The sequence below is a fragment of the Rhynchophorus ferrugineus genome, unplaced genomic scaffold (genome assembly GCF_030347505.1).
Source record: "Rhynchophorus ferrugineus isolate W39M unplaced genomic scaffold, kcgeb_rfMv2 rfM2, whole genome shotgun sequence".
Taxonomy (NCBI): domain Eukaryota; kingdom Metazoa; phylum Arthropoda; class Insecta; order Coleoptera; family Curculionidae; genus Rhynchophorus; species Rhynchophorus ferrugineus.
In genome coordinates this window covers 76137471-76160370 of record NW_027472581.1, presented here as the reverse complement: position 1 = coordinate 76160370, position 22900 = coordinate 76137471, and the positions used below count along the sequence as shown (strand labels likewise).

At 33.0% G+C, this 22900-nt stretch overlaps 1 protein-coding gene across 1 annotated transcript in view; it reads left to right on the top strand.

The window, feature by feature from the left end:
* Nucleotides 1–22900, top strand: part of CARPA (Carbonic anhydrase-related protein A) — a 626351-nt gene that overhangs the window by 362703 nt on the left and 240748 nt on the right. Inside the window, exon 3 of the mRNA XM_076394854.1 lies at nt 8087–8223. Coding sequence (XP_076250969.1) covers nt 8087–8223 — 137 coding nt within the window. The remainder of the gene's footprint in view (nt 1–8086; nt 8224–22900) is intronic.

Here is a 22900-nt window from a genome sequence, read left to right as displayed (position 1 = left end):
AATAGTAGTATTTGTAGACTAAATATATCATTATTAATGAAATAGGAGAATTGTAGGTGGAGACGATACCGAAAAAAAAATTGCTTCTAATTGACAAACGTATGCACATATATTAATGCTAAAATCCGGCTCTTACGAGTTCTTGTTCTGCAAATTATTTATGCGACGCAACTTCAATTACTGTTCGGACCATTTACTTCTTCTTTTAGACGTGTCGTATAGCATGTGGGACTATCTATATCTCGCTGCCTGGTGCCGTTTGAAGATTATATGCAGCTGTTCGGTTAAATAATTTTTTTATGTTATTCATCCATGATGCATTCTTTCTGCCAGGTCATATACTTGCTTCTATTTATCCAAAGGTGATTATCTATAACTAGTATTGATTGATATTTTCTTGCTACTTGTCCTACATCTACATTTTATTACCGCAGTATTGGTTAAATGTAACACTTTAATGTTCTTAATTTGGGCCTTACGTTTTATTTGCTCATTTGTCAACTGCTCGATGCGATTCTGAATGTCCAGTTCGTGATTAATTTGTTTATTGTCGCAATTATTATAGTCTCTTAGTCTTTTAGTTTAAAGTACGACTTGCTCTCATCACCTCATTCTTCTGTATGTTTCTTTTAACCTCCAGTTTTGGTTTCCAGTGTTATTTTAATGAAATTATACTATGTAGATGTGATCTTGCTTGGAGTCGACAATCAAGCTAAATTTTCTTGTTTAACTGATTTTCCATATTTCGTGGAATAAAAAGCTTTTTAGCGTCTGTTATGTCACTGGATACGGAATACATTGCGTATTCAAGTACTTGTGTTAAGATTGAAAGATGTAACGTGTGAAATATCGCCAAGATAGTGCTTCTTATCTTTCTTATAATAGACAAAAACTGTCGGTGATGTTTTGTATTGCCGTTCAATAACACGTCTCTTGCTTTCCTGAAAAAGAAGTGTATTACTTTATGGAAAGGAAAGGCAACAGGTTGAGCGGCGATACAAAACGACACTAAAGGTCAATTAGAAAACAGACCAACCCGTCTCACCCGTTCACAGGTAGTTTTAAAACACACAGACAGACAGTCAGGGCCATATTACACAACACCTTCGTTCTAAGTAATGGCTACAGGAATATTCAGGATATTTCGTCAGGGCAGCATATAGTTATTATAAAAATTGTAATTGAGCATCAATTGTAGTTTCATCCACCAGTTTGCCATTGAAGATCTTCGAAATGGCACTGTTTATACCCAAATTTCCATGGTACCATTCTACGGAATGGTTTTCCAAATTTTAGTGATTTCAATAGTCTACGGCTAAATAATTGGGCTACTGTAATCCGCCTTTGGTGACCGTTCACACTAAATTACAATCTTCTATCCAAATTCCAATAAACTGTGTTAATTCGCAGCAACATCATTCCCGTTGTATTTTGGGAAAGGGTATTAAACTAAAAAATTGATTATTATACAAAATATTAATAAATAATATTATTTTACTTAAAAAACTGTTTTATTTTACGAAAAGAACAGGCAACTTGTTGAATAACGATAAAAAGGTGGCTGAGGGTCTATTAGAAAACAGAGAGTCAGAGTCATATTACATAACATATATACATATTTTTAATTCAATAGCAGCGTATATAGGCAAAACATTGCTTTTCTTATTCCTGTTTTTTGTATTTCCCGTTGCGCTTTCACTATCTCCACTTATTATTAGTGGTATAAATTGAAGAAAACTTTTAAAATATGACTCATTAAGCATAGCTTTCCGTTTACTTGCTTGGTTCACAATTTATTTTTAGGTGGCATAGAGACCTATGAAGGCTCTGATTTCGTCTGATATCCCTGTTGTAATATTTCTGTCTTGGTTAATCCTGTTGATACTAAAATAAAATATCGAGAGCATAGTTTACTCGCCGTAATAAGGAATCATTTTATGAGAGAGAACAAATATATTTTTTTAATAGCAGACCTTGTCAAAACCTAGAGCGTGGTGAGACATATCTATCTAAATCGCGCTAGTAATCAGGCTGGAAGAGTCTAGATACCTTCCGGAATGATTTTTAAGCTGATCCGTTAGAAGTTGGCAAGTCCAATCCCTAGGCGGTAAAAGAGATTTTAAAACTTTTTTATCAAGGTTTTATTTTAAATTTTCATATTTTATTAAAATATGGATAAGATAGAATTAAAATATGTAGTAATAATTTATTTTTATCTACCTATCTTTCACTAATGAATGGTATGGTAGAATCAGTATTGTAATAATATAAAATTTTACGTGTGAATATTTCGCCAATTTAACACATTTTTTAATTCCCCGCGTTATTTCTGATAATGCTTCATTAAATCCGCATAACGAAATATCAGAGTATATCGGGCTACAGGGCGAGTATATTTAAAATTTGTCTTTTAAAAGCCGGATGGACCTGAACGACAAAATTATAACTAGCACGTTTTATATTGGCTGAAATTTTACGACATATAAAGGTGCCGTAAAAAATTATATTGACTCGTAAATGTGGTTAATGTTAAACCAATTTGCCTTTAATTAATGTCGGCCGGCTGTAAAAGTAAATTGCGATGGTGGATAATTTTCGACTTCATATCTGAAAAACGTGAAGTTTTATTTGATGAAATCGCGTCTGGTGTAAAACCGACAAGGTCGCGTTTGATGATGGAACGTGACTATATATACATTTTCGAATGTTATTGGCTGGAAATGTAGGTTTATTTGGTGTGCATTAATAGTACATTTTGATCAATTTCATACTCTATTGCACAAGTTAATAATACACCTTTGGCGCTAACAAATATGTTCATAATTAAGTTACACAAATAATTAAGGTTATATATATGTTATATATTAGGAACTATAAATAAAGGCCCTATTTGTTTAAATAAAACTTTATCTTTTTATTTCGAGTGCATTCCTTTCTCCCATGACCCGGCTATTCACACATGTATTGGTATTCTTGTGGACGAGGTATTTTAGGAAAATCAACAGAAAATGACCTTGGTGGCTCCTTTCGTTTGCGACCGTCAAACTCGCTTAAAATTTTTAAAACTTCTCGCCCGTTGCCGGGATTTGGAATTTGTATTACCGCTCCAGCTTCAAAATGACATAAGCCGTACTCAATCATACTTAAAACCCTATTCCACAGGAGGTCGTTGTGAAAAGTTCTGATCTTGCAGATTTTTCGAATTCCGCAGTTATTAAGAGATGGACAGTCTTGGCATCGTAGTGTTGCTGCATTATATGAAAGTTCACCTAGAGATTATTTGATAGGAAACACAATAATGAGATCCTTACAAAATTCTTACCATGTTCGTCTAACTAGTCGACATTCACAACAGTAACAATTAACAGTTAAAAGCCCCCGGCCTTTAAGTGATTCGCCAGCCTTAATTATCATAATGCTTTCACTTATCCCTAATTCGTTCTTTATATTAATTTCATATCCAAACCATTCATCATAAAATAGCTACTATTATAGAGATCAAATTCTGACAGCATGATTGATGTCACACTTTGTGCATTGGAAGCATCAGATGAGGAAGGTAACCACGATGAATTTTTACACTAATTCAGTAATTTCTAGCTTCCGTCCTGATAATATGACAAACGAAGTTTTTAGGGAGTCGGATTTTGCCAATATTGAAGGGGATGGTCCATCGACTACTTTGTCACTCTCAACACTTATGTCAATAGGGTTGTCTCTTTTTAACTCACTGTTATTTTCCTTTCTGTAAACACGTATGTCAATAGAGTTGTCCCTTTTTAACTCACTGTTAATTTCCATTTCCACAATATGAGTAAATCGTTCCTTTATGTTTGAAATGTTCACTGTTATTCTAACTATTCTAATTACACATACATGATTGGATAAGTATCCCAGAAAAACATGGTGTGCTCAAATCTAAGCCACAAACAGACATTGTTTGGCCTTGGAATTTATTAATTATCATTGCAAATGTCAATCTAATCGTAAATTGAATACGCTTAAATTGAATTGGCACATGTGTGGGTATAATAGGTATTCATGGTATTATATATTTTCACCTCGAAACTTGCCATTTAAAATGGTGGCTTCGATAATGACTAATTGCATACCGTTGCATGGCCGCGGCGGGTTCAAATTACGAAGCAAAATAATTGGTGATCCAACCTTCAATTGTAAGTTATGCGGTGGCATGCCTGGTAAATCCAGTAAGTTCAAAACCTCTGTTGGAAAACAAAACCAAGTGATAATAATTGATGTTATCGAGTGGGACAAAACATGATAAAATTATTAAAATGTCTATTAAAAAGCAGTGGTTGGTGATAGAAAAGGAAAATTTAGGGTTGTATGTATTTTTAATGCGATTTTAGTGATTAGTTTTTATTATATTGATAGATTGATGGCATATTTGCTATTAGGAAGTTTATAATAATCAGAATGTATAGTAATCAACTTCAATTTATTAAATATCTCGCATTACGCATCCCTGTTTTCTATTTTTTTTTAAGATCACTAAATTTTCTCTCAACCTGTGCGTTCGAAAACGACAGTATCAATAGTAAGGAGCATTCTTCAAGTATTCCTCGCAGATTTTTGAAAGCGAGGCACTTTACCCCATTAATATTCACCATCATACCATTATTGTTATCTTCATAAATTTCAAGTCGCTGGTGATCCAAACTGCATGATAAAAACATGTATAATTAAATATAGATATTATTATAATACAATAATAAAATTGCCTAAATATGAACTATAATACTTTATAGAATTCAACTATAGTATGGAGAGCATTAAATAACCTAGTATTTGGATAAACATTCTTGAAATACAATTATTGATGTATAGTTAATTCTAAACAGCAATGATCTACATCAAACAGCTAAGCCCACATGATCTGTCAAAATGTCGCAATGTTGGCGCAGCAACTCTGAGTTTTAGTACATTTTGACTTATAACATATAACAAAATGTTAATCTAAGTAATATAAGACAACAAAAATGTTATCTAATATAATTTATTTGAACATTATGATACATCTAATGCATATATTATCGAAGAATCTAAAAAGCAGTGGTTGGTAATAGAAAAGGTAAATTTAGGGTTGTATGTATTTTTTAATGCCACATAATAAAAAAAATATATTAAAAAAAAATTGGCGTTGAAAAATAGACACTATTTTCAGATGAGTGTGTGAACGAATATTGTGACATGAGAATTTTATATATAAGATATATTAAGAAAGAGCTTTTAAAACCAAGTAGAAACTATTATTTTACTTAAGAACTGGTTTAATTTAAAGGAAAGAAGAAGGGACACTCTTGGTTTTTATCTATTAGAAACTCGACCAACCCGTCTTACTTTTCCACCATTCAGATAAATTTAACACAGATGGCCCGATAGTCAGAGCTGCTTAACACCTCTTTCCTGAAGAAAAGGCCATATGGATATACGTGATTACAATTCCATCCGCACATCTTATAGCAGTTATAAGTATATTTCCATGGTACCCTCTACAGAATGGTTTTCCACAATTTAGGGACTTCATATTCCAAACGTTTATTGCTAAGAAACTGAGCTATTACAATCGATATTTGTTGGCCGTTTATCTTGATTTGCAGATTTCTGTGCAAATTCCAGTAGAATATGTTAATTCAGAGTAACCTCCGTCCGTCCTTAGTGGCCTTACATCTTGAACCGAGATGCATGTGTTGGTAATCCATGGATTAGAGGTTTGAATACTTTAATGTTTCTTACTTGTAATAGTTTATGGTTAGGGATCTTTGAGCTTCTCAATCCATATTTTGGGACAACCTATACTGAGAAATGCTTTGATTAACTGCGGATGTATTGCCAATCCAACATCAACCTGTCATTTTTTCTTGACGATTAATTTTATTCCGGTTAATTATCTTATTATTGCGCGAGTTATATTTTTTAAGGGTACTAAAGAAAAGTTATTTTGTTATTATTTTGTTGTTAAGAACTGTTAATAAATATATGTTAAAATGTATTGGGGGCGGTGAAATAATAGGTGCTACATATGTAATATTGACTATAAATATAAAAAAAATTAAATAAAAAATATAACAAGTCAATTGAACAGTCCCCGGCCTACCATAGTACAACAATTTTTTTTGGTAGAATTAGTTTCATTTTATTCAACATAATTACCTTCAAGGGTGATACACTGATTACATTGATAGTGACGTATATACATAATACGATTTGTCCTTTGCTTCAAAATAGGTTTCAATTTCGGCTCTTCATTCGAGGAAAATTTCTTCCCAGCGGGCATTCTTTTGAGATATGAGAACGGGAAATAGTCGCTGGAGGCCAGACCTGGAGAAGACGGTAGATGAGGAAGGAATTCGAAGCCCAATTCATGGATTTTTGCTATCTTTTTCACTGGCTTGTTATACAGCGTATTGTCTTGGTGAAGCAGCACTTTCATTTTCTACAAATGCGGCCGTTTTTCGGCGATTTCGTCCATCAAGTAGTCCAATAAGGCTATGTAATAGTCGCTGTTGATGGTCCTTCCTTTTTCAAGATAGTCAATGAAAATTATTCCATGCGCATCCCAAAATACAGACGCCATAAACTTGCCAGCGAACTGTTGCGTTTTCCCATGCTTTAGAGCGCATTCATCGTGTGCAGTGCACTCAGATGTCGATTGGACTTCGGAGTGAAGTGATGGAGCCATATTTCATCCATTGTCACAATTCATCGTTGTTTTTGGTCAAAAGTGAGCTCGCGTGGCATCCATTTTGCACAGAGCTTCCTTATACCTAAATATTCGTGAATGATATGATGTACACGTTCATTTGATACCTTTAGAGTGCTATTTCATTCAATTTAAATTTACGGTCATTCAAAATCATTTTGTTTGTTTAATGTTATCGTCGGTAACAACCTCTTTTGGACGTCCACTACGTTCATCGTCTTCGGTGCTCACTTCACCACATCTAAACTTAACATACCAACCCTTGATGATTGATTTTCCTGGGGCAGTGTCCGGAAATTCGGCATCAAGTTTAGTTTTTCTTTGAACTGTATTTTCCCTTCAAAAACCAATATTTTATCAACACGCGAAATTCCTTTTTATGCATTTTTTTCTAACAATAACAAAAGTTGCTTCACTCAAAATGCCATAATTCACAAACTAATGACCGACAGCAGTCAAATTAACACACGCATTTGTTGAGGGTTAGGGCTAACTAAAAAAAAGGATTTAATTCTAGTAGCGCCATCTATCTGTCGGGCCGAGAAATTTTCATTTGACCTGTTTTAACCTATATAGACACACTTCCCCTCTCAAGCCAATTCTAGGCGGTGTCACCAGTTTGACATTTTATACAGTAGATTCCTGCTGTTACATAGGTTTTGTTTTGAATCATGAGCAACATATACATGTATCAAGATCTCAATATAAAGCAGGAAATAAGTTAGCATATTATAAAATGAGAAGGGAGTTTCGCAACATACAAACGAGCTTTCATTGACGCTGGGTAGAATAAGAGGACAGCAGCATGTGAGATTTAAGGGAAGATACCCAGTCTCTACAATATGTTCATGTAGTGGGATGGGAGCTGCGCCCAGAGATTGAAACTCCCTCTTAAAAAACAACAAACAAATAGTTTAAAGTAGCACAGTGGCTTATTGTTCGGATACCGTTTGCAATGAGGCTGAATAGAGAAGGAAACAAATATTAACTACAAATTAATTTATACCAGGTTTCGTACGTAAATGCACAAAGCAACAACCAAATACTAGAGGTTCAATAATAATGCTTTATAATAAAACTAACTCAAGAACATTTCTTTAGATAATTTAATTCTCTAGGTATTAATGACAAACATATTTGCAGAAAAGCACCAAATTCAAAAAACACATTTTACATTTTTCTTTCCATAAAACGCTAATTTTATATGTGTAGTATCTCAATATCATCAAAACTATTAAAGTAGATATACCAGTTTACCACTTTACTAGTTGAACAACAAGAACAGTTAATATTGATAATAATAATCAATTATTAACTGCCTCTAGTTTTCTATAATGTACTTATATTCTATTTTATTTTCAGGCCCTGCATACTGGGGACTAATGAATCCTCAATGGAATATGTGCTCGAGGGGTCGAAGGCAAAGTCCTGTCAATGTAGAACCAGATAAGCTCCTGTTTGATCCGTATTTACGACACATACATATAGACAAACAAAAAGTGAGTACGAAAATTAAAATATATATATTTAATTTATTATCGAGTATTTAAGAAATTAATTAATTAAGAAGAATAATTAAAAATGATTAGTTTTTATTATATTGATAGCATATTTGCTATTAGGAAGTATATAATAATCAAAATGTATAGTAATCAACTTCAATTTATAAAACATCTCAATAATCCAAGCCAAATTTCCAGAAAATTTTTCTGATTCCCCACAAATTCCCCTCAAAATTATTTTAGGAAGTGAAACAATGTTCAAGGCCTTAAATAATATTTATTTTTTATATTCTTATAATATGGAATATAGTGTCATGTTATGAATTATAACGTTACGCTATTTTCTATATTTTTCTTACAAGTATTTTGTCTGATGAGCTAAATTTTCACTAAATTTTCTCTCAACCTGTGCATTCGAGAACGACAGTATCAATAGTAAGGAGCATTCTTCAAGTATTCCTGGCAAATTTTTGAAAGCGAGGCACTTTACCCCATTAATATTCACCATCATACCATTATTGTTATCTTCATAAATTTCAAGTCGCTGGTGATCCAAACTGCATGACAAAAACGCTTATAATTAAATATAGATATTATTATAATAAAATGATAAAATTGTGTAAAAATGAACTATAATACTTTATAGAATTCAACTATAGTATGGAGAGTATTAAATAACCTAATATTTGGATAAACATTTTTGAGATACAATTATTGATATATAGTTAATTATATGTATAGTTATTCAGCAACTCAACTTTAGTACATTTTGACTTATAACATATAACAAAATTTTAATCTAAGTAAAATAATACGACAAAAATTTTGTCTAATATAATTTATTTTAACATTATAATACATCCAATGCATATATTAACGAAGGATCCAAAACAATAATTGATTATACATTCACAATAATTTACAGGTTAGGGTTGTTTTATTATATTTACATTGTACTTTTTACCACACTAGTTAGGTAAATTTCTAGGCGCGTTTTTTATGCAGTGATATCCCCCGAAGGCCTAATACACCACAATTGTTCATTATTGCATATCTGTATTGTATTTTACTTTCATTATAGAGCATGTTTACCTTTTACACTTAGTTCTTGTTTCGTAAGATGCAATGTTTTTTTGTTAAGTTATTTCGATAACACTCTATTTCTCCTTAGTTTGTTCTGTTTCTACCTATATACATTTTTCTTGATAAAACTACATTTAATCAGTTCATTCTCCTTAACGCATTTGGCATATCTGTTTAATAGTTAGTATTAGTTCTTTCCTCATACATTTTAACCAAAAGTTCATGTATATTCTGAACAGTAACATACACGCTCATAAAGCTTTCACACTCTATAATATAATTTTCTACAATTAAAGTATATTAATTATGAACGGCTATGAATTTCTAAAGTACTGAGCAGACGATCAAAATACTGATTATTCTCTCGAGTTTGTTTAAAAGATCAAATCGAACAAACTACTAAAATCCGCCGAAAGAAAGAAGCATGCGAGAAGTCAAAATTATTTGCTCAGTGCTTAGAAAATATTTTCCAACCTTAATATGGTGAACAATATGATAAATTATTTAATCCAAATAGAAATATAAGTAAAGTGACAAATTAATAACTCCGTAGGATATTGTCAATAATTAGTCGACAATCGAAAAAATGTTTATATCAAGATAGTTCCAGAGTATTATCTAATAACTCGGCGAGTGCTTCTTAATTAGCTACCACTAAAATGCATAATAAAATTTGACTTGTATGCTGAGGAAGTTAGCGGATATTACTATGTTTTATAAACACCAGGTAAATCGATCAAATGACCATCAAACCATATTATTTATCACATCAATTATCACAATTATCACATTTTGAAACCCGTATAGTACCAAGTTCTTCACAGCATTATCAATTCCCCATGACATGTTAGAAATGGTAACATGCACAAATATCTAATGGTACCCAAAAAATTTAAGAGAAGAGAATAAGCATTTTAATTAAAATAAACACCTACTTTATATCTTCAAATAGTTTTTAAATAAATTGCGTGGCAGATGTTAAAATTAAATTGAGGTAACCTTCGCTCTAGTACTAGCTGATTTAGTTATCTAGAAGCAATTCATTTAATTAGCTAAACAATTTTAACAAAAATACATGGTGCAAATAATGCTACAAAAACGTTCGGATAATTTTTATATTATATAAACGAATATTTACTTTTTATTTTTATTTATACAGATAACTCGAAAAATATTCATACTATAAAAATGTTTTTAGTTTCCAGTGATCCCTATATTGCCTTTTAGAACCCTCTCCCGTACAATTACTTTGGAGAATACTATTGGTAGTGTACAAACAGGAAAATATTCCGGCAAAGGTAAATTAAACAACAGCAGACAATTTTGATTTCGTTTCATGAATATTTCATGAATACTTTCGTCGAGTTATTCGAAAACTTTTCCGAGTGCCGAACCCTCGAAATATTCAATTATTTAAAAAACACTTAATGTTTTCTCATCGGATCTGATTTTCTACTGTGGTCATTTGTCAAAAAGGGACGGTACGCCAGAGCCGAGTGGACGATATATTGTTTTCTTCTACCGCTGTGGTATTTACGGATGAGGATCTCGCGAATTATAGAAGATTAATATGCGGCGGTTATATTATGGTCGGGAAAAATACACATTTAATGGATGCGGAGTAGGCGGCGAGATTTATCCGAGCGGGGGAGGTTGGTTAAAGTGTTGATTGTATTTTGTTTTACGACTAAATTGCGGCGCTTGGCTTGGTTTGTTGGGTTACGGAATATTTAATGCGATAACATTTTAACGTTTTGGTGATATTTTTATTGTAAAATTCGGATTATATATAGGATTCTGTTTCTAATTTTGCGTGGATTTATCGTAAAGGATATAAAATTAGTTTTTTGTTCTTTGAAGGTGTGAAATATTACATACATGTTAAATAATTGGATTAAGGGACAATGTGGTTTTGTCATAGCCGAAGGAGGTTTCTCAGTCCTTCTAGATGAATGGCAATGGGTGAGTTCAGTTTTTTGCAGTTTAATCTTCTCTATTTATCTGTTGTACTTTGGTTCGCATTTGTCGCAGTGATTTATCATTTCTTTGTTCTTTTGTTTCATTTGATTCTTTAGAATTACTATGAGAAACATGCAATCAATATAAAAAAGCGACATTTTTTATTATTATTTATTAGTAAATGCTACTAGTAAGTTAACACTAATACGCTATCTGTTTTTATCCTTATTTGCTACACTTTTAAAATTACAAAGTACTTATTCTACACTTTGAGCTTAATATCTATGTCACTGTTTTTAATGTGCATTGAATAAGTTTTAGTAATATCCTTGGCTGAACTTGATCTAGTAGTTTTCATCTGTTCGAGTTTCTGACTAAGCCATCATTCTCTGTTTAGGTCTTTGTTATCGACAGTATCCATCTTCAGGTCCTTATGAAGATTGCTATTATGAATGTAACATGGAACATCCACAGTACCTCGCAGTATCTTGCTTTTAACCTTTATATAATATTTATATTTATTTAGCTGGTACAACTCTAGAATTGAACATCATAGGGCGTCACGGGTTTAAAATCTTGGTATAGTAAAAGCTTATTATATACTGGCAGTGCTGAATATTTACCCAATAATCCGTACATATTTGTACCTACTACAACTTCAGTTCATACTTTTTAATTTTTCTTTCATGTGGCTTCCAGATGAATTTAACATTAAGGGTCGTACCAAGATATTTGAATAAACTTCCTGACGAGACTACTTGTTGATGTATTAATATTATAAAACAGGAAAGGGTTTAGAACAAAAAATCCATTAGTTAAACTTAAAAATCGTTTTATTCAAAGAAAGAAGAAGCGACTTGCCAAACGGCGACACAAATCGACATTGAGGGGCTTTATTTATTAGAAAACAGACCAAACCCATCTCACTCGTTCACTATTCACTCAATCTTAAAACAGGACCGTAAAGTTTGTATAATATAACATATACTTGTTTGTGCTTTATTCTTAAATTGGTGCAATCCATATGCTCTGATTTATTTTGATTCATTGTGATGCGCTATATTTCTGACCAGCATTGTATTTCGTAAATAACTCTTTATAACTTTTTGCTTGAATCAGTGTTATTATCTCCAACAGCTGGAATTTCGATGTTTACAATTAGGTAAATGTAGAATATTTTTATTGAATGTAGGTAAATCCAGAGAATACCGCATATAAAGGACTAGTCCCAATACACTTCCCTAAGACACTCCCGCTTTTATTTTCATCAAGTTACAATACGTATCATCTTGTTTAACTCTAAATCTTATAAACTCTAAGTTTAAATTGTTCAATTATATATGAAAGTCGGTCATGGAGAAGCATTTTAATCTTATCCTTTAAATACTCATGCGTAACTTGATCGAAAGCTTGAGCAACATCAAAAAATATTGCAAAACAGGTTTTATTCTTCCTCTTTTTTTTATGATGTTCTTTCTAGACATTTCTTTAGGGTAGTTATTACTGTTTAATTCTGAGGTCTTCTTTCTATTTTTATTGCTGAGGTATTTTCAATGCTGAGTGTTGATATCCTTCTCCACCTCAAAATTCAGTTCTTCTTCAGTTGATATTTGGCCTCCCAAGCCTTTTTTGTTTGTTCTAACATTATTCTAAAACTTATTTCAGATATGCCGAGAATGGAGCATACTGACGTCGCCTTTTACGCTGACGACACTGCTTTCTTCACGGCCGCCAGGTTCGAAGTTACAATTCATGAACGTTTACAGAAGCAGCTCGATCATGCGGTCAAGTGGTTCAAATTCTGGAGGTTGCAAATCAACCCCCTGAAAACCCAGGCCATCATTTTCCACAAGAACCGTTACGCACTGCGCGTCTCGCAACTTAAGACCGATACCGCAATAATTCCATAGCTGGATAACGTCACGTACCTAGGTCTTCACTTCGACCGGCGGTTCGGTTGGCATTCCCAAATCCAGAAAGCAATCCAAAAAGGTTCGGGGATAGCAAACCTGCTATCTTCTCTGATCTGCCCTTCTAGCAGACTTCCCATCTCCATCAAATGCTTATTTTACAAGATGTTAATTCGGTCCGTACTCCTCTACGGATCTAATGTCTATTTCAAGATTGTTACACCCAACCAGGTCAAACGGCTTCAAGTTTTCCAAAATAAGCTCCTCAGGAGAATATTAAATGCTCCATGGTTTGTCAGAAATAATCAAATTCATAGGGAAATTGACACTCCAGAAATCAAGCACTTCATATCTCAATCATTCCACAAACAACAACTCAGCTCAAGTTCTTCTGAAAACGCGCTTGTTCGCTAGCTGGTCGACATGCTGGGAGCTTAGCACCGCGTCACCGCTAAGCTCTCCCCCTTTTCCAGGCTGAAACGACCTCATCCGTCGCTACAGTCATAACTTTTGCCCCCATACAACAGTACCCAGTTGTGTGTTCACTCAGGTTCGCGAATCAATAGAATCGCCGGGCCCTCGTGCCCAATAACGGCTGCCCGATCAGCGGGTGCCATATCCCCAAATTTAATGGAGTAGCAGAAGTGATCCCCAGGGGTCAACTGTGAGGCGGTTTCGGTTGGCCGAAGTGTATTGGTAAGCCCAGAGGCAGTCCCACATAACCCGGTCCAACTTGTCACTCCAGGGCAAGTCTCCCCGACCAGGTATGCGTCATGCATTCCACCGCCTGGTTTTTAGGCCAGAACAAAAAAAAATATTCTAAAACTTATTTAGGAATAACTTGGCTTTGATATGATGGATTCAGTTAAAGTCAGCACAGCTTTGTTGTGATCAGTGAATGGTCTGAATATAGTTCCCGATTTTCTGAAATTAACATATAATTGCTTTTAATGTATCCAGTTATATAGAAATCTGGAGGCCTGGGTTCTTAACTGTATCCGTTGGTCGGTATGTGGGTTTATCTATCAAAATCACAGACATATTCTTGAAAAATATTCAAAAATTCTTCGCACTTTTTTGCAACTGATGTACTGTGGATATTTTGGTGGACTATATATTCTTGGTGGCTACAGCTCTGACGTGGATATCTTCTGTTTAGAATTTAATTTCCTCACAATGATAAATATTTTCTTTTATTATCACCACACTTCCTCCTTTTCCTGCATACTCTGGATGATTTGCATAGTATGTTTAATTAGGATTAATTAAGGATTGTTTTGAAAATATGTTTCTGATATCAAAAACATCTATCTTATTTATATCAAGAACTGTTTGGCGCTCTCCATTTACAATTCAAGTCATGATTTCCATTTTTCAATAAGCGTCTTTTCTTAGTTCTTGGTTAATTTTGTTAAGTTTAAGTGGTAGTATTTGACTCTCATTTTTTGTTAGAGTCACTTTTGTGTCGATGTCCCTGTAACTATTTTGCAACAACGTAACCTCGATGATTAGCAAGATGCTCCTCTCCGCAATAAACACATATTGATCTCTTCTTTATTCTGAGTTAGATATGATATTTCTGCCAGCACATTTAAAAGATCTTGACTCTCTAACAGTTGTGTGTGTTCATACTTTTTGCATTACGGAATTAATTTAGAGTCCTTGATCGTGAGAATTTCTATTGTTAGCAAAAGTAAATATGCAAATAAAGAAAGGTATAATTCTAGTACGGGAGCTAGCGACGCAGAGAAAACAAGAATTTCAAGTAAGCTGATTTTTTTGATATTTGATCCCTTTCACTCTCTCGTTCAGCTTCTGGCCCATTTGGCTGGCGGCAAGGGTTGCGTTTACCAGTGCGCATCGTATCTGTACTGTTAAAAATAATCAATTTTTAAATTAATTATTTTTAGCCGCTTGTTTTAGATTCAATAGCATAGTAGAAAACTTAAATAACAATATGTGAAACACTACAATGAGTTTTCGTTATCAGTGCCGTATTAGCCGCGCTATATAACAATTGCCTACTGAAATGATATTTATAAGTATTGTATATGGCTTCGTCCTCCTCTTATGTAAAATGATTTCTCAAATTTTGCTGTCCTTAACTTCAAATAATCTACGACTGAGTAACGGAGCTAATGAAATTGGCCAAATTCCCTATATATACTAAATATACTTCAATTTGCCTTTGATTGTCTTACACCTTGAAGTGTGATACTTGTACCAGTAACCTATGGGCTACAGATGTTTTAAAGGCATTTATTTTCAATTCTAATAGTTAATTGCTAGAAGAGGAAACCTTTCACCACCTTCAATTCAACTTTGGTGACCTTACAACTTGAACTGCGATACTTTTTCCGAATATCGACACGCGTTTTGTAAAAATACGGCAGGACTGGACTATCATATCATATATTATATTATTTCAATCTCCAATATTTTAATATAAACAGAACCTTTAATTCTAAACACTTGACTCATACATGCCATAGTGTATATATATATATATATATATATATATATATATATATATATATATATATTCCAACTGACCTTTGCTCCCCCAAATCCAGACTATTTTTCCTTCAGAATATCCAGTCGCATATTAATCTCGCCTAATGTCCCCATTCCTTGCGTCTAAACACAACAGCGGTTAAAGAAAACAATATAACGCTGCCAGCTTTTTGCCACATATTCTTATAATAAATGACCACTCTTAAAACCCAAAATGAACGACAATATTCCTCATATGTTGGCTGAATAACAGACTTTTTTCATAAAACTTAAACCTTTTCAAAATTACAATAAACCATAAATATATAGGTATAGAAATATTGTTTTAATGAAACAATTTTGTTATATTGCTACCATTTTATTTATATTTCAGTAATGTATAACACATATAGCTACCACCTAACAATAGTAAGAAATTAAAGGATCTTAAAGATGGATTATTTGCAAGATATCTGGGTATCACTATATTAGTTTTATTGCCGAAGGCAAGCAACTCTTCATTACTACTTGAGATACTATGTATGTATTACAGGTAAATGAGAAAAAGAGTGCTGAGTAGGGTACTGCTGCAATTGAAAAAATATTTAAAATTATATGATTTCAAGTGACCTGAAAATAATATCAAAAGTATGTTATGGTTTGTAAACACATTTATGTTATCTGTTTATTTTTATAAAAGAAGCAGCCTTACCATACATGTAATAGCAGAAATTTGGTGAAAATTACTGTATTCTCTCTTCCTAGGAGGAAATGGACGAATGTACAATGTCACAGTATAAGTCGCAAAGAGATATAAATAAAATTATACAAATCGGGGGCTTCCTGATTCCTCAAACTAACGAAATACCTATTTAGACTTAAACGATACAAATATGAGATTATATTACAAGTCATTGAACCGATTTATTATTGATTAAATGCTGTCAAAGCCAACTTTTACAATTTAGTACTAATGCTCATGACTGCCTAAACGTACTAAAAACTGCGCAAGGACCTTGAAATTAAGTGTATTCAGGAATGAATCCAATATTTCGATAAAAAATATGAAAGTGTATTTACTGAGTCACACCAACATGGAAGTACAATACAACTTCTGGACGAAACGTGGACATCAAGAGTTTGAAGCGAACCAAAGTGAACTTGGCTTTGGTTGGAACTTGTTGGCAGAAGTCCAGCTACCTTAGTCATCTTGGTCATACGACGTTTAGCTCTGTTTTGCTTTAACCATTGTGTTGTGTAGCCGTCGAAATTTTATTATGGATAAATATACGCCACAAGAACGAGAAGAAATAGTGATAATGATAATTGAAAATAATCGTTCTTTTATTGCCATTTAGCGGAAATTGCGTCAATGATAGTGGGACTTTTGTCTTACGTTGTATGAATTGTATATATTACTATTAACTTATTGATATATTCTCCACGCACTCGCTTTGATTGTGAATTGATCTAAAAATTAAAGAAACAGTAGTTAATTTATAATTGAAATTGTACTTAAGTTATGTGAAAACATATTTTCTAAAATTAAGGGAGTATTAGCAACAGAATTTTATTTTATAAATGTTTAAGTGATATCTCCAATACACAAGGCTGTCTCAATGAATATTAGTTTCTTCAAAATATTGCAAAAATCTTTGCAAATGTACTGAAACACCCAAGTTGAAACAACAGAACACTACCTATATCTGTTAGAGCTTTACTATAACAAATTATTGGGCGACCTGCAATAGAACTGCTATATAAGATATATGTTTAATTGTATTGTTTTATTCGGTATATAAAAAGAACCACTAAGGTTAAATATGATAAAAATGATAAATAAAAATACACGGAATCAAATCATCAGAAACCCTTAGGTCCTAGACACGGACGTTCATGCTAACAGCGATAGGAAAATAAAGAAAATGTTCTTCTTTTTGTGCTCCCAGACCAAACAACAAACGGACATTAGAAATTAAAAGAACCAAATATGGCCAGCGTCGGTCGTATCCTGAATAATCGATTTGATTGCGTGGAAGCACAAAAGTTCTTCAAATAACAGTGGATGTAACCTAGCGGAAATATGTATAAAATATTCATGGAACAACAACAAAACAACTTTATTAGTCACGCTTAATAAATTTTCATGAGAAACTTTGTCGGTCGTTATATATTAAATAACCGATAAATTTGTTTCGTTGTTTTAAGCGGTATATTTTTGAATTGGGGTTGAAAATAATGGGCATTCCGATATGCCTTGTATACGAGTCAAGATATGATTAACAAAAATGTCTAAAAAAGATACAATTTTTATTTGTAAATTTAATACAACTATCTTCTTCACCACTTAAAAAAAAGGTCGAAATAAGGGGCAGTCCAATATGACTTGAATGCGAGTCAATATATAATTAATGAAAATGTTTAAAAAACGACTACTCAACTATCTTCCTCGTCACTTAAAAGCGTTTATCGGGTTGCCTTTAACAATATTATCAAAATACGCTTTAACGATATCAGTGTCTCTCCATCTGAAAAAGCTCCAACAATACGTAGAAATTGCCTATTACTGGATCTGAAGATTATAAAAGTTATACCATAAATATGCTTTTGTCATTCATTCAGCAAGATAATCAAAAACTGGGGTTCATATTAAGACAAAATTTATTATAATGTAAACCTTTCCTGTTGCTTTTGTATACCTCTGAGTCCACACCTACATCTACAATTATAACTTGATATGAGGTATCACTCTCGAGATATTTGATAGCACGGTAGTCATCCTTAGAAGAATTTTGCACTTGAAGACGATCAAACTCTTTCAATAATACATTTTATTTGACACATTCATTTCTTTAAATATAACATTTCAGTTATCTGTAATGCTTTGAGTGCTTTCTTCAAGCACATTTTGAAGATGTTACTATATCCTTCAACCGTTATTAATACCTTAAAATGTTAGTACGAAAATAGCCGAAAATAAACAATATTTTTTCGAAAATGTTGTAAAATTAAACATCAAAATCACATTTTAAATTCTTCAAATATTCAGTTCAGTCTCCATTTCAAATTTTCTTAAATTTCTCTAGTAAGAATATTTTCATTATTTTAAATGTAGCGATATCTTAGTATGATATCTGATAATAGACTGAAAGAGTGCATGCAAACAAGCACAGCAATAAAACACTGTTTGTTTCAATTGGTGGCTTGTGAAATTAACCTTGTTTGTAAAAACAAAAAAAAATTTTTTAAATACATTAAGGTAACTATACACAATAGCCTTTTCATTTATAACTGCCCAAATAATAAGAATCACTAATTAATCATTATAGAGTTACTTTATTATTCTGCAAATTCTTCTCATTGAACCACGTATCAAAGCTTATTTTTGTTACTTTTCAAATATCCGCAAAAAAAACGTGACTTTTTTTACCAACGAAAATCATTCTCTGCATAGTTTATTTTCTAAATTGATTTATTTTAATCAAGGTGTACAAAACTATTAGCAGACATATTAAGTAATGGTACTTGGTGGATTTCTGAAAATAAACTTGATTCAAACGTAAAAGTCAATTCCGCTTTTCAGATTGCAATTCATAAGTATGATATGATTTAACGCGTATGCCATTTTATTCTACTGACATCAAGCTTAAAGAACGTTCTGGTAGACCGAAAAAGTGTGAAGATGCGAAACTTCAAATGTTATTGGCTGAAGACCAAACGCGTTAAATGTGGTCCAAAAAATGATTAGCGACCGATTACGAGCACTGGGAACAATCCAAAAGATGGAAAGATAGATACTACATCAAACGAGTGATATGAAAATGGAAAATTGATAAAACGGCTATGAAATGAAGCTTCAAAGGTAAATTAAGTGGGAAATCATGGTCATCAAGACGGCCGATCGACTACAAAATCAAATGATTTTGGTCGCAAGATAATGCCCTCTGCTTGGTGGAACCAGATTGGCGTGGTGTATTACGAACTGTTGCAACCTGGTGAAACAGTTAATAGTAATCGCTACCTACAACAATCTGAACCATGCATTTATCGAAAAATGTCCAGAATGGGAACGAAGACGCGGTAAAGTGACTATACAGAGCGATAACGCGCCCTCTTACAAAGCAATATTCATTAAATTCATGCTTCAAAGGTATGATTGGAAGTAATTTCTGCATCGAATAATGACGGGTGACGAAAAGTGGAATTATTTTGAAAACAACAAGCGGAAACAAATAATGATTATCACCTGGATAAGCCGACCGATTAACTCCTAAGCCAAATTGTTTTAGTCGTAATACAGGTCTCTGTGTTTAATGGAATCAGAGGGGCATGGAGTATATTGAACTGTTGAAACCTGATAGAGCAGTTAATAGTGATCGCTACCGACAGTAAATGATCTATTTAAACCATGCATTGATGGAAAAATGTCCAGAAAGGGCCCAAAGAGGCGGCAATGTAATTTTACACGACGAGAATACACCGTTTCATTAAGCAAATCCGGTCAAGAAACCGTTGAAAGCACATTAGTGGGGCATATCGAACCCACCGAACTTTTCAGAGCTTGCCTCGTCCGACTATGGGATACACGTTAGCAGCGCTAATTTCGAAGGAGTTAGAAAATAGCTCAATGAATGGAATTGCTCAAACATTTTTTTAGGAATGGCATCAATTTAAATATATATATTTAAACTCAGACGGAATGAAAAAAATTAACCACCTCTGTAGTAAAAAATAACTATCCCTAAAAGGATGCAGATGTGCTTTGTGAGAGTTTCGCCCCATAATTACGTAGACAGTCGTTGAATTTTTGATGACGTGACGACGCCGACAAACGGGTACAGTTGCGCCAACTAGCGACAACGAGCTGAAAAGTGTCGACGGTCATCTATCATGAGGCCTCGTCGGTCGCTACGAATCAGGACCGTATACAAGCGTAGCCGCGGACAACCGCTAATGATCGAATCCATTATGTCGTCGGGGTCCGTGCTTTTTGCTCCCGTCGGGGGTAATAGCGGTCTCAGAGGCGTGCCCCATTATTTTTTTGTATGCGTTGGGGCTTTATAGTCGGTATTGCGGTTACCTTAGGCATTAGTTATTGTCTAGGTCCTATCCGTAAAACAGTTAGGAGGGATGTTCAATTCGAACTGGAAACGTGGTTAATACGAGACGACTTTGAGGCTAAAGTTTCGAAAATAGGAGGTTTTAGATATTATTAACTAGCATTGGGAAGAATCGACACACTTCCACGGTTTTTCTATTCAGCGATTATAGACGGAGATGTACTAATTCATTCTCGTACTAACTTCGAGACAGGAAAAGACGAAGATAATTGTGTGATTCTCTGTAACGTACAGATCAATTCATTTTATATAATTTTAAATTGGCAAGTGGCAGTGTGAAAAAAGGAATACAATAATGATACCAAATATATTTAATCGTATTTTAATATTCGGAAAGTTACATTGACATAATATAATAAAAGTAAATGGTTTATTCCTATTTTTTTACCATGCCCTAAGAGAAAGGATGATGTACATATTTGTTTTCGAACTTTCTTTGAAGAAGAAATGGAAAGAGATAATTGCTGTAATTTATTACCTTCAAAATAACTGTTTCATTTTAAATTATTTCATTTCTATATTTTATATATTTGATATGATTTTAGAAGAGGAATGTTCATTATTAAAACTGACTATTTATATATCTGACTATCGTATTTTATCAATCAATCTTTTAACCATCGCAACTTTTTCAAATACAATTATAATTTCATTTATAGTTAATAAGAAATATTTTATTACCAGGAATATTAGTACTCGTTGACACTTGAATGAAGGAAGTTTTAACATTCAAAAGGCTTGAACAAACATTGAGAGACTTAGAATGTCGAAAATGTCATTCAGAAAACGACCCAATAGTTGCCAAGATAACATTTTTTTATAACATCTTTATTAGATACGCTTAGTACAATCTTAATTTACAATTAACTTAATAGTACTTTTCCAATGTACTTAAAATAGAGAGAAATACATCAATATGTATACCTCAATTATAAAATTATAATCATTTATTAATTATTAACTTATAGCTATAGTGTATACTAAATGTATACACTTTAGATAAGTTCGTATGGTTTTGTTCGCTTCCATCTCCTGACTTACTGCGCGCTGTCCAGCAGTTGTATTGCTTTCACGTTAGTATGATTTAGTAAACTTCTTTCGTGTTTCAAGGCGAAATTTTGGATAAATTCGCAAATCCATTTGATTTCCAGGTCATCTGTCAGTTCTTCGTTGGTTACAAAGCGATAGGCATTGGTAATCAATCGAAGAACCATGTTTTAACAACCTTGTATAACTAGTTGATTTGAATATATATTTTGCCCCCCATAGGTCCAAATGGGATTTATAATTGTATTATAGATCAACCTCTTTGATTTTAGATCAAGTTGAGAGTATCTTCCGACTAACCAGTATAGTTGTTTTATTTTGGTTCTAATGTATTTTGCTTTTTGTCTAACGTGATGTTTCCAATTTAATCTACCGTTAAGATGGATTCCAAGGTATTTAGCTGATTCTGCTTGAGGAATCGGGCATTCATTGAGTAATATAATTAAGTTTTTATTATTTCGCCTCAATGTAAAATTAACGTGGGAAGATAACATAAACGCACTAAAAATTTTTTACTATTTATCAATCAAATTGGTGTTCTTTTTAACCTATTATATTAATAAATAATATTAAAGTTTTCAAAATGTTGCCATATTAAAGTACAATATATAATTATTTGCAATCATACTACAAGCAAAACATGAAACCGTATATTACATATAAATCCATGTAAACATAATTTCGGCACAGTTCTTTCAAGGAGGCGGCTAGGACGGCAAAGCCAGAACCTTAAACATCAGTCGAGTGAAACTAGTAGGTCATAAACTAGTTACTAAAAGTACACGACTGAAATAATCGATACTAATAAGTATTCAAATCAATAGAATCGAAAATAGCGACTGAAACAGTCGATAGTAAAAAGTAGTAAAATGAGCCACACCAAAAATAGCCAATCAAACAGTCGATAGTAAAAGGTAGTCACTAAATAATGGATAGTCGTTTTCAGTCAATCGTTTCCAACGCTGTTCTTAGCGATATATTTTTGATGCCTACATAAATACTCATCCAGAATTAAAGTGAATTTTTATTTAATTGTTGCAGTGATAAAAATAAATAAATAAC